The sequence below is a fragment of the Suncus etruscus genome, chromosome 11 (genome assembly GCF_024139225.1).
Source record: "Suncus etruscus isolate mSunEtr1 chromosome 11, mSunEtr1.pri.cur, whole genome shotgun sequence".
In the NCBI taxonomy this organism is placed as follows: Eukaryota; Metazoa; Chordata; class Mammalia; order Eulipotyphla; family Soricidae; genus Suncus; species Suncus etruscus.
In genome coordinates, this window is record NC_064858.1 from 35,857,811 (window position 1) to 35,870,059 (window position 12,249).

At 38.9% G+C, this 12,249-nt stretch overlaps 2 protein-coding genes across 2 annotated transcripts in view; one reads left to right on the forward strand and one right to left on the reverse strand.

The window, feature by feature from the left end:
- BORCS5 (BLOC-1 related complex subunit 5) overlaps positions 1-12,249 on the reverse strand; it is a 714,757-nt gene that overhangs the window by 251,767 nt on the left and 450,741 nt on the right. The gene's annotated exons all lie outside the window — the stretch shown is intronic.
- Positions 1-12,249, forward strand: part of LRP6 (LDL receptor related protein 6) — a 138,395-nt gene that overhangs the window by 94,801 nt on the left and 31,345 nt on the right. Inside the window, exons 10-13 of the mRNA XM_049782908.1 lie at positions 221-447; positions 5,014-5,198; positions 5,769-6,095; positions 11,997-12,199. Of these exons, the coding sequence (XP_049638865.1) occupies positions 221-447; positions 5,014-5,198; positions 5,769-6,095; positions 11,997-12,199 (942 nt within the window). The remainder of the gene's footprint in view (positions 1-220; positions 448-5,013; positions 5,199-5,768; positions 6,096-11,996; positions 12,200-12,249) is intronic.

Here is a 12,249-nt window from a genome sequence, read left to right on the forward strand (position 1 = left end):
TTTTTGGTTCTTATAAAGGTAACATTTTTCTTCCTAAAGTGGCAATAAAATAAATTCATAATTGTATATTAGAGTTTGACATGTCTTTTTTGTTCATATCTGTGAATTTTGTTATAATACAAAATTCTAGATCCTCCCACTCCAGCAAAAACCAAATCATATATTCTTGGTGCATAATGTTTTGTACTGTCTGACTTAGTTATCCATCTTTCTTTTGCAGACCATCAGCAGAGCCTTTATGAATGGCAGTGCCCTGGAGCACGTGGTTGAATTTGGCTTAGATTACCCAGAAGGCATGGCAGTGGATTGGCTTGGGAAGAACTTGTATTGGGCAGACACAGGAACGAACCGCATTGAAGTGTCAAAGCTGGATGGCCAACACAGACAGGTTCTGGTGTGGAAAGACCTTGATAGTCCGAGAGCTCTTGCTCTGGATCCTGCTGAAGGGTAAGTAACTTTGTTTTGTTTTGTTTTGTTGTGTTGTGTTGTGTTTTGTTTGCAACTCTATCGAACATGGCTGAGTTTGGGTTTATATTTTGTGGTCTTCAGTAATGCTTATTAGGAATCTAACAGATTTAATCACAGATAGTACAGGTAGGTTATCTATTTTATTTCTTCTTTTCCCCTACCAAGCCCAGTTTTTTACCAAATGCTTAATTAGAAATATGAACATGAGGGACCGGAGAGATAGCATGGAGGTAAGGCGTTTGCCTTGCATACAGAAGGACAGTGGTTCAAGTTCCGCATCCCATATAATCTCCCGGGCCTGCCAGGAGCGATTTCTGAGTGTAGAGCCAGGAGTAACCCCTGAGCGCTGCCAGGTGTGACCCAAAAACAAAAAAACAAAAACCAAAAAAAAAAAAAAAAAAAAAAAGGAAAAAAAAAAAGAAATATGAACATGAGCAACAGTATAAATTTGCTTTAATGGTAAACTAATTTTGGGTGCTAGAGCACAGTGGTAGAGTATTTGCCTTGCACTCTGCCGACCTGGGATGGACCTTGGTTCAATCCCCAGAATCCCATATGATGTGGTGGTCCGTGTGTCCCTCCTCCCCTCCCCCAGCCTGCTGGGAGCGATTTCTGAAAGCAGAGCCAGGAGTAACCTTGAGTGACACTGGGTGTGCCCCCCCCCAAATAATAGTAAACAAATGTTATAGCATTTCCAGAAAATTTTAAATCTCACCCTGATAAACAAAAAGGTTTTATTTAAGATTTATTAATCCTTACGAAAAATCTGCACAGGTGCCACAGATTGACTATAGAATCTTGACTCCTTTTTTGCCAGCACCAGTTTTGACATCTGGCTTTTGTTTTGTTTTGTTTTGTTTTGGGGTTTTTTTTGGGTGTTTTTTTTTGGGTCACACCCGGCAGTGCTCAGGGGTACTCCTGGCTCCACGCTCAGAAATCACTCCTGGCAGGCTTGGGGGACCATATGGGATGCCGGAATTTGAACCAATGACCTTCTGCATGAAAGGCAAACACATGCTATCTCTCCAGCCCCGACATCTGGCTTTTCTCATACTGTTTGTGGGTTTCTTTCTTTTGTTTTTTGTTTTTTTGTTTGTTTATTTGTTTTTTGGGCCACACCCGGTGGTGCTCAGGGGCTACTCCTGGCTGTCTGCTCAGAAATAGCTCCTGGCAGGCACGAGGGACCATATGGGACACAGGGATTCGAACCAACCACCTTTGGTCCTGGATCGGCTGCTTGCAAGGCAAACGCTGCTGTGCTATCTCTCCGGGCCCGTGGGTTCCTTTCTTTTTACTTCTCATCCAGACCATAATTTGTCAGTTATGTTGGATTCACTTTTATTTGTATAATCCAAGAATTAGTCAATCTTGCCAAAGCCCTTTGTTTTATGGCTGCTAAAATGGGTTCTGATTTCGAGCACAAACATATTGTTCAGGGCAACTCTTAGTTGTCTTAGGTATTGTTGCCTTCCCAGTTGAAGAGCAAGAGCATTGATAGTGATTTGTTTCCACCAACTTGTAGTCAGTTGGTCATGAGACTTCCAGCTCTGCGTAGTTACTATATTGTTGATAATGGCAGTTTATTTCAGATAACCAAGGGCAAAGTGATAGACTATTTTAAGGCCATTAGTTGAGACTTTACTAATAATCATCAATAATACTTTACTCTTTACTCTTGAATTTTTAACATTGGGTAGAGAAAAGTACAAAGTATGAGCAAAGTAGCTCCTGTGTTCAGTTGATCATGATTTAATCTGATATAATTTGGGAGAAGGTACAAGGAAATACAGACTGGATACCTTAAAAAATGCTATTTAGTTAGTATATAAATATAACTAATACTTTTTATGGGTCCACCGTGTTAACTGGAGTAGAGGAGTTTGGGCTATCCCTGACCATGCTCATGTTGGCAGTTTCTGGGAGACCATATGTATATGATTTAATCCCAGCTATACACAGCTATACATATGGTCTCCCAGAAACTGCCAACATGAGCATGGTCAGGGATAGCCCAAACTCCTCTACTCCAGTTAACACTGTGGACCCATAAAAAGTATTAGTTAAGGGCCCGGAGAGATAGCACAGCGGCTTTTGCCTTGCAAGCAGCCGATCCAGGACCAAAGGTGGTTGGTTCAAATCCCGGTGTCCCATATGGTCCCCCGTGCCTGCCAGGAGCTATTTCTGATCAGACAGCCAGGAGTAACCCCTGAGCACTGCCGGGTTAAAAAAAAAAAAAGTATTAGTTATATTTATATACTAACTAAATAGCATTTTTTAAGGTATCCAGTCTGTATTTCCTTGTACCTTCTCCCAAATTATACCAGATTCCAAATCTGTTAGAATTAACTCAGTAATATAATGTGAGGATGCAAGCTAGCAGTATTTCCGTATCTGCAATTAAAAACAGTATATTTGGGGGCCAGAGGGGTGGCACAAGCGGTAGGGTGTCTGCCTTGCACATGCTAACCTAAGACGGACCACAGTTCAATCCCCCAGCGTCCCATATGGCCCCCAAGCCAGGAGCGATTTCTGAGCGCATAGGAGTAATCCCTGAGCATTACCAGGTATAGCCCCCCAAAAAACCCCAAAAAAACAAAACAAACAAAAAGACCCAGTATATTTGAATCAAATTCCCTGATTGACAAACTCACTATCTGATTAGAATGGCATACACATCAGTAAGAGCTTCTTTATGCTGCCTTGTGTTTGATCCTGATGATCTTTAAGTATGAATTAGCAGACCGATATTTTAGTATTCAGCAAGACTAAGGACTCTCTTCTGGGCTGCTGACAACTGTGAGATAAATCTCACAGTTGTTTCTCTGGCGCTTATGGGTCTACCCGTGCTTGTCTGCTGGAAAGTACAAATGCAAACAAAGCCTGAGACCAACTAGAACTTTCAGAAAAGTATGTTTCATACATTGCTTCTTCTTTTTGTTTGTTTTGGGGCCACACCCAGAAGCACTTAGAGGTTACTCCTGGCTCTGTGTTCATTCTTGTCAGACTTGGGGGACCATATGGGATACCGAGAATCGAAACTGGGTTGGACACATGTAAGGCAAAGGCCCTACTGCTGTGCTATTGCTCCAGCTCCTCACATACTGCTTGTTAGTCAGCCATGAGCTAGCTGACAGGCCTATAAATGAATGTTCTTACATGTTAAGAACTGGCTTATGGAGTTGATTCTGGTTTTAGAACTGCCATTATGATTAGTTTGAAGAAATCAGATCAAATTCCTCACATTTTCTTGAATATTTTGGTCTCCTCATCTATAAAAAGCTTATACTGTTGGGCTGCTCTTGGGTTTAGTAAAGTAAAAAATTTGAATAGCAAAAGAATATTCTTTATTTAAAAAATTTCATAGGAGTTGAAGTATATTCCTACGCAGTAGACATATTACAAAGTTATTTCTCTTATAGTATATTCCCTTGAACTGTAATTAAATAACTTTTCTTGGTATTTGGCCTTTAAAAAAAACTGCTTTAATTTTTTTTAAAGTTATTTTTATCTTTAATGTACTCTTGTAACTTGGGAAGAGTTGGTTAGACAAGTTGAAAAGTAATTTTAAAATTGAAAAAGTGGGGGTTTTAAGAAAAATAAGTCATTTTTGCAACAATCCTGAGACAATGAGAGAAGGGCTGGAACTTCCAGCTCACTTCATGAAGCTCACCACAAAGAGTGGTGAGTGCAGTTAGAGAAATAACTACACAGAGAACTACCATAATCATGTGAATGAATGAGGGAACTGGAAAGCCTGTCTGGAGTACAGGTGGGGTTGGGGTAGGGTGGAGGGAGATTTGGGGCATTGGTGGTGGGAATGTTGCACTGGTGAAGGGGGGGGGGTGTTCTTTATATGACTGAAACCTAATCACAATCATATTTGTAATCAAGATGTTTTAATAAAGATATTAAAAATAAATAAAAATCAATTAATGAATAGAAAAAATAAAATTACAAAAAAAGAAAAAATGGAGTACAGAAATACGTGATTTTTATCTCATCATGCCTGGTTTGAATCCCTGTCACCACATTCATCCTCCAAACACTGCCAGGGCCAGGACTAGGCCTGAACACAACTAGTGTGACCCAAAAAACAAGTTAATTGTAAAAAAATTAGTAAAATAAAAAATTTAAAGCTCCAATTCTATGTTTGAGAAATATATAAGCATATTCAACAATGAACAACATTCTGAGACCAGTGCTTTTTTTTAATATTTTTTGTTCTGAGTATTAAGTTTTATAAATGCAAGTGCTGCAATAAGAACATATTTGACTTATTCCTAAATCCTAAGTTTTGGATGGAATGAAATCGTTGTAAAAACTAAGAAAAGCTGATTCATTTCCTCTTTGTGCTATGAAACAATTAAGGGTGCTAAAATAGAAAAAAAAAATCATATAACTGTCTTTTTTGTCTAGCCTTAATAATTGTGTTTTCTTCAGAAAAAAATTTTTATTTATTCAAAAAATTTTATAGCTATGCATGAATATGACTACTCCCCAGGAAATTAAAAGTAAAATACTATTTATTCATTGTTTTGAATACAGATTTATGTATTGGACTGAATGGGGTGGAAAACCTAAGATAGACAGAGCTGCTATGGATGGAAGTGAACGAACCACACTGGTTCCAAATGTGGGGCGAGCAAATGGCCTAACTATTGATTATGCTAAAAGGAGACTTTATTGGACAGACCTAGATACCAACTTAATAGAATCTTCAAATATGCTTGGTAAGCTGTACTTTTTTTATCCAAACATGGTGTATCATTTTTTTCTATATACAAACAAAACCTATCATTCACCACTGGCTAGATAAAAATATGAGTATAAGGTCCTTAGTAAGCCAGGAAATTGGACTCACAGGTTTCTGTTTGAGAAATTTTATTATTATTGGGTAACAGAGTTAGTAATAACTCCCTAGATAGTCTTGAAGTGACTCTTTGATAGTAATATACAATGTATACATTACTTTCTTTTTATACAAAGAAAAAACAGTTGAACTATAAACTCTGGATTAAAAAAATATACCAAAATCAAAGTAAACCATTTGTAGAGGTTCAGACTCAGTGACTAACAGTAATAAGATATGTCTGATGGGTTTTGATTGCAAATGAATTGGTTTCTGAGAACTCCTTTAATTCAGAATTATTCATGTGAATTGTTTCAAGCTAGCAACAAATTTAATTTCATGTTTTATATATTTTGGATTTCTTTTCCTTTTTTTCCATTGCTTTTTGGCTATGCTGCTCTTACATGCTTACATATTTCATCCCCCTTTCTAACTGCCTTTCCATAAATAGGACTCAACCGTGAAGTTATAGCAGATGATTTGCCTCATCCTTTTGGCTTAACTCAGTACCAAGATTACATCTACTGGACGGATTGGAGCCGACGCAGCATTGAGCGTGCCAACAAAACCAGTGGCCAAAACCGCACCATCATTCAGGGCCATTTGGATTATGTGATGGACATCCTCGTCTTTCATTCCTCTAGACAGGCAGGATGGAATGAATGTGCTTCCAGCAATGGGCACTGCTCCCACCTCTGCTTGGCAGTGCCAGTTGGAGGTTTTGTTTGTGGATGCCCCGCCCACTACTCTCTTAATGCTGACAACAGGACTTGTAGCGGTAAGCTGCATTTCTCCCAAAAAGAGACTGTGAAACTTGAAGGAAAACTAGGATTTGAAAAACCAGATAGTTTGTGCTCTTTCTAGAATTAAAAGGTTGAACTTTAGAGTTCATCCTTTATGAAAGAGAAAGTATTACAGTAAAATAATATGCAGGGTTTTTTGGTTACTCGATTTATGTCTATAGTTGATGCTATAGAAAAATCGTATCATGTACCCTTGGGCATTAAAATCTAGTACAAAAATTTGTGTACTTCATTGAAGACATAGTCTCACATGCATGCTATATGTACAGAACTCATATTTTGCATCATTTAGAAAAAGTAGTACAGCAAAGAGAGCTCTGAAATTCAGCCTCCTTGTCTTTTGAACTTGATACAATATACTAAAGCTAAAACATTTAGGTATATAAGAGACCAGGCTGAAAGTGCAGACAAGGAAATAAAATCCAGTACAAAACAATGGCTAGAAAGGAAATTAGCACACAAGTACCCTGGACATGGGGGCCACACCTACCAGATCTCCCATCCAGTCATGAATTCAGATTTTTTTTATTTATTATTGGGTGGGAGGGAGCTATAATATATTTGACTTTTTTTAAGTAATGAATTCATATCAATAAAAACAAAATAATAAAATGGTTTAATTATAAACGTCAGTTATGACTCATGTATATATGAAGACTAGTATCTTAGAGGATGGAGAGAACAAACTGAAGTTTTTTTGAAGCGGACTCCCCAGTGGTTCTAGGGACCCTTGGTATTCAGGTAAAGAACCGAAGGATCTTAACTTAAGGAATTCTGGTTAAAGAGGAAATGCTAATGGATACTGAAGCCAGATGAGGGAAGGTAGAATTGTTTCAAAAATGAACTGTTGAATAACTGCTGAGTGGTTGAGTAATATGAGACTTCCTGTTGAATTTTTGGTGGAAGGTGTCGTGGTGAAAGGTTGAGTAGATCAAAAGGTAAATGGAGGAATGAACAAGTGCTATATACAGGCATCTCTTTCAAGAAGTCTGACTTTGAATGGAAGGAGAAAATGAGATTAATAACTGATAGCAAGTAGAGACAAGATGTAAAAAGCTTTTGAGGTCATTGTTGTTTTAGGTGTTCATACCCTCATGTTAGCTGGTGAGTAAAGGTTGAGAAATCAGTGCTGAGTGTCCTTGGTATCTCTCTTCATACCTTTCAGTAATAGAGAGCAGTGCTTCAAGAGAGTACCTTTTGTGCACTTTGTGTGTGTGTGCGTGTGTGTGTGCACTTTTTAAACACATGCTACTTAATATTAATGTAAGGATATTAGGCAAAATCCAAAACAGATTAAAGAAAAGTTTTAACACAGAATTACTGTCCTTAGAAAGTTTTCAAACATTGCAATTTAATCTTGATTTATGATTTAATTTATTATTTATCCAGAAGCTAGAACAGATCATTTATTTTACTGTCCAAAATCTTACAGTGACTATTTCAGCAAGCAAGAACCTAGTACTTGTAGTGGCATACAAGTTCTTTCATGATCTGTAACCCAAGCCTTACCCCCAGTCTCCCACCCTTCTTTCTTTTTAACCTCAGCCTTTGCTATTATCTCCCATGCATTTTTTTATTGGCCTCACCTGGCAGAATTCAGGGCTATTCCTGGCTCTGCACTCCAATCAATCTTGATGGTGTTCTGAGGACCATATGTGGTGCCAGGAATTAAACCCTGAATCTACATTCAAGGCACATGCCTTAGCTGGTCTTGGACTCCTTTTGTTCATTCTTCATCACAACCATCTGAGTCTCACTGCTGTTTAGATGTGCCATTTACTCCTACCTCAGGACTATCAACTGCTTATTTCTTCTATTAGTGTTCTTTCTGCAAAATTTTATAGACATACTTTACCTCTAAATATTTGCTTGTGATTTGATACAGTAAGACATACTCTACCCTCTTTAAAATTACATCGTTTCATCCTAACATTACTAGTGCTCCTTATTTGTAAATCTTTTTCCTGTTGTGCTCATCATCTTGTCAGGTTGTAGGGGGTGTTAGGTTACCAGGTGATGCTTAGGGCACACTCCTGACTATGCACTCAGATACTTCTCCTGATAGTGATTAGGGAATACCTACCCCCCAATGCCAGTAATTGAGCCAGGGTTGACTGCATGCAGGCAACCATCCTGCCACCTGTACTATCCCTGCAGTCCAGGACAGCTTGTTGATTCTTTTTAAAGCACTGTTCTGCAGGAGATGAAGAGAATGTGGTTATATAAACTAGATAGGATGCTTTACATTAAAAATATATATATATATTCAGTTTTTAAGTCTAGACTTTTAAATAAATGAAAACTTCAGTGTACTCAGCTTAAAAGTATTGGGACCTTTGATTCTAACTATTGATGTTTATAAGCATTTTGAAATAAGCATTTAGAACCTCCTTTGGCTTGTCTTAGTCAACATTTTTAGGACAGCAATATAGAATTATTGAAATTTAAAACCAACTCAAAGAGAAGTTAAGTTTAAGACATAATTAAGGAGCTAAATCTATCTTTGACTAATAAAGTAAAATTTCCAAAAGTTGGACTATTTGCTGGACTCCAGGTTAGAGAGTTCTGGTAGTTATTGAAGTAATTTCTAAGTCTGGCAAGCCTAGGTATGGACTTTAAGCAAATGAATAACTTAAAGCAGAACTTCATGTTGTGTTTAGCAGGGTATTTTTATGGTACCAGTAAGTTTTTTTTTAGGTTTAACTCAATACAACATTTGGGTGCAAATTACTCTAAATTCAACTAGGGATTATAACTTGTAAAGAATTGGAATTATTGGGATATAAAGCAATGAGTTTGTGCATGGCCGTTTATATTTTTATTCTCTGGTGACAAAGTTTTATGGGATTTAAAAGATTGATAACATAAAAATAATAGAATATGATTATGAATTTTGGTTTGGTTTGGTTTTTAGTTTTGTTTAGGAATCACATCTCACTGTGTTCAAGATCTACTTGTGGCTCTGTACTTAGGGATCACTTCTGTTTCCAGGTGGATTTGGGAGATCCAATAGGGAGTTAGATTTGATCTAGGGTTGGGCACATGGCAAGGCAAGTACCTTATGTTATACTAGCTTTCCAGCTCCAGTTATGAACCTTTTTATCTATCATTTAATTATTTTTAGTGTTGTTGCTTTTTTTGTTTTGTTTGTTTGTTTGTTTTTTGGTTTTGGGTCATACCTGGCAGCGATCAGGGGTTACTCCTGACTCTACGCTCAGAAATCGCTCCTGGCAGGCTCGAGGACCATATGGGATGCCGGGATACGCACCACCATCCTTCTGCATGCAAGGCAAATGCCATGTTATATCTCCGGTCCCTTTTAGTGTTATTGTCAGTAGTGTTATCAAATATTGACATTTTACTTCACTAAAATTGACTAGGTAAGGGTCAGAAAGATAATGACTAAGACACTTGCCTTGCATGTGACTGAGTTTGATTCCTGGTACCCTGTATTGGTCCCCTTTGTCCCAGCAGGAGTGAGCTTTGTAGCACAGCAGATATAGCCCAAAACAAAAAAGTTGGGCTAGATATATAGAAACTAATAGTTGGCAAAAGGAAATGTTCCTATTATATTTCCCCACTTCATAGATTTAGGGCATCAGCTTAACATCAGAACACATGTTTTTGGTGAAAATAGAAATAGAAATTATGTTATGTTATGAGGGTTAGAGATAAAGTATTAGTTTTGAGTAGATAATTGTTCTAGCTCATTCTCCTTATCGCTTTCTCACATAAACAATGCCACATAAAACCTGTATCTGCAGTCCATGAGAGTTTAACAACTTTGTCTCTTTCTGATAATAAAATTTTGAAATTATTTTGGGGGCCAGTGAGAGAGATAGTATAGCCGCAATGGCGAACCTATGGCACGTGTGCCAGTGGTGGCACGCGAAGGCCTTGCAGCTGGCATGCGGGAAGGTTCGCAATTAAGATATGCAGCACATGCCGTATAGTTTTTGGATACTAAAATTTTGTTATTAAGATCGAATTGTCATGCTGGCACTTTTGAGGAAATTACTTGAGTTTGGGCACTCAGGCTCAAAAGGGTTAGCCATCACTGGTATAGTGGATAGGGTGTTTGCCCTGCATGTGGCCAACTTTGGCTTGATCTCTTAACACCATATATGGCCTAATCCCCAGGATCCCATATGATCCCCTGAACACTGCCAGGGTAGCCAAAATAATAAATAGATCAAGAAAGTGTTTTTTGTTTGTTTGTTTGTTTTTGTTTTTTTGGTTTTTGGGTCATGCGGGGGGGGGGGGTTTCTCAGGTTACTTCTGGCTCTGCACTCAGAAATTGCTCCTGGCAGGCACAGGAGGGGCCATATGGGATGCCAGGATACAAACCACCATGCGTCCTGAATTGGCTGCATGCAAGGCAAAAGCCCTACCATTGTGCTACCTCTCTGGCCCAAGAAAGTTATTTTTATTTTTACATACTGCCTTACAAATTTTTTTGACCAGGTACCATACCCAGGTCTCATGTATAAAAGGCATGTATTTTTTACAACTGGGTCATATCCCAGACCCCACAATTTTGAGATGGAGGTCATTCACAGAACTGTGCAGAGTTCATTGGCCTCTCCTTCTGATATTTAGCCTTGCTCTGTAAAGTTCGTTTTTTGGTTTTGTTTTGTTTTTGGGTTACTCCTGGGGTACTCCTGGCTCTATGCTCAGAAATCACTCCTGGCAGGCTCAGGGGACTATATGGGTTGCCGAGATCCGAACTACTGTCTTTCTGCATGCAAGACAAATGCCTTACCTCCATGCAATCTCTTCGCCCTGCTCTGTAAAGTTTTAATGCTTGGGCCAGTAGTATTGTGGGTCACCAGGTTTATGTTCACTTGTGTTCAGCGACCATGAACTATGTATAAACCTTGGAGCCTCTGCATGTGAAGCTTATGTACCATTTGTCTAAATATCTACTATTTGTCTTTCCAATCCTTTAAAGCTGTTTAAGTACTTTTTACTTACATAGGAAAATCTTAGTGTAGCTTAACATATGGGATCAGATAGTGGTAACCATGTGTTGGAGTTGAGCAAACTTTGACCCCGCAGAGGTCCAGTGACTCATTCAAGATCAAGTGTCTAGATAGAAAACAGAAACTCAAACAGTCTCTAGTTTCGCCTTTGACCTATCGAGATTTTCAGCTTCCTGCCATCACTGAGAATAGTTTATGGGATAGCCAAAGTATTCACATGGTAGACAAGGAGAAATTGTCTCTTTTTTCCTAGAGGCTACACTTAACAGTGCTGGGAATAGGCTACTTGTTAGGCTATGTGGGCTACCAAGGTCACCCCCAGGATTGCTTGGGGGTTTTGTGGTGCTGGGAAGTAGATGCAGGGCCTAGGAGAGTTATGAATGTGTGTTACTTCTTGAGCCATATGTCCAGACATAAGATTTTGAATTTTTTTTATAAAAGTTGTGCTATTTCTGTGGACCCAGTAGGGAAAAGTGGTTAGATAGCTATACCTTGGGTAGAACCATAGCCAGATTGGTTACTAGTGTGCTGATTAATATAACCTTGAAAGGAGTATTTGGGGGCAAATCAAAGGATTTTGTCCTCAATATCTCTGCTTTGTATGAGATACAGTGAGCAGCCTGACCAGTATTTGAATGCTCTAGGACCACGATGGTGAACCTATGGCACGTGTGCCAGCGGTGGCACGCGGGAAGGGGTGCGCAATTAAGATATGCGGCACTGTGGGAGGTGAGTGTGCTGCAGTCTGCTTTGCAGCTCATCTGGCAACATGGCCAGACTGGCCACTGGGAGGACCGGGCATTGTGTGGCAGTTTGGGCACTCGGGCTCAAAAAGGTTAGCCATCACTGCTAGGACTTGGAGTCATTGTGTTTCTTATTTACTTTTTCTTTTAGCTCCAACTACTTTCTTACTCTTCAGTCAGAAGAGTGCCATCAACCGCATGGTGATTGATGAACAGCAAAGCCCTGACATCATCCTTCCTATCCACAGTCTTCGGAATGTCCGAGCCATTGACTATGACCCATTGGACAAACAGCTCTATTGGATAGACTCACGACAAAATGTGATTCGAAAGGCACAAGAAGATGGCAGCCAGGTAATTTCAGGACCCAGTTCAAAATGAATTTTTAGTTTAGTTTTGTTTTG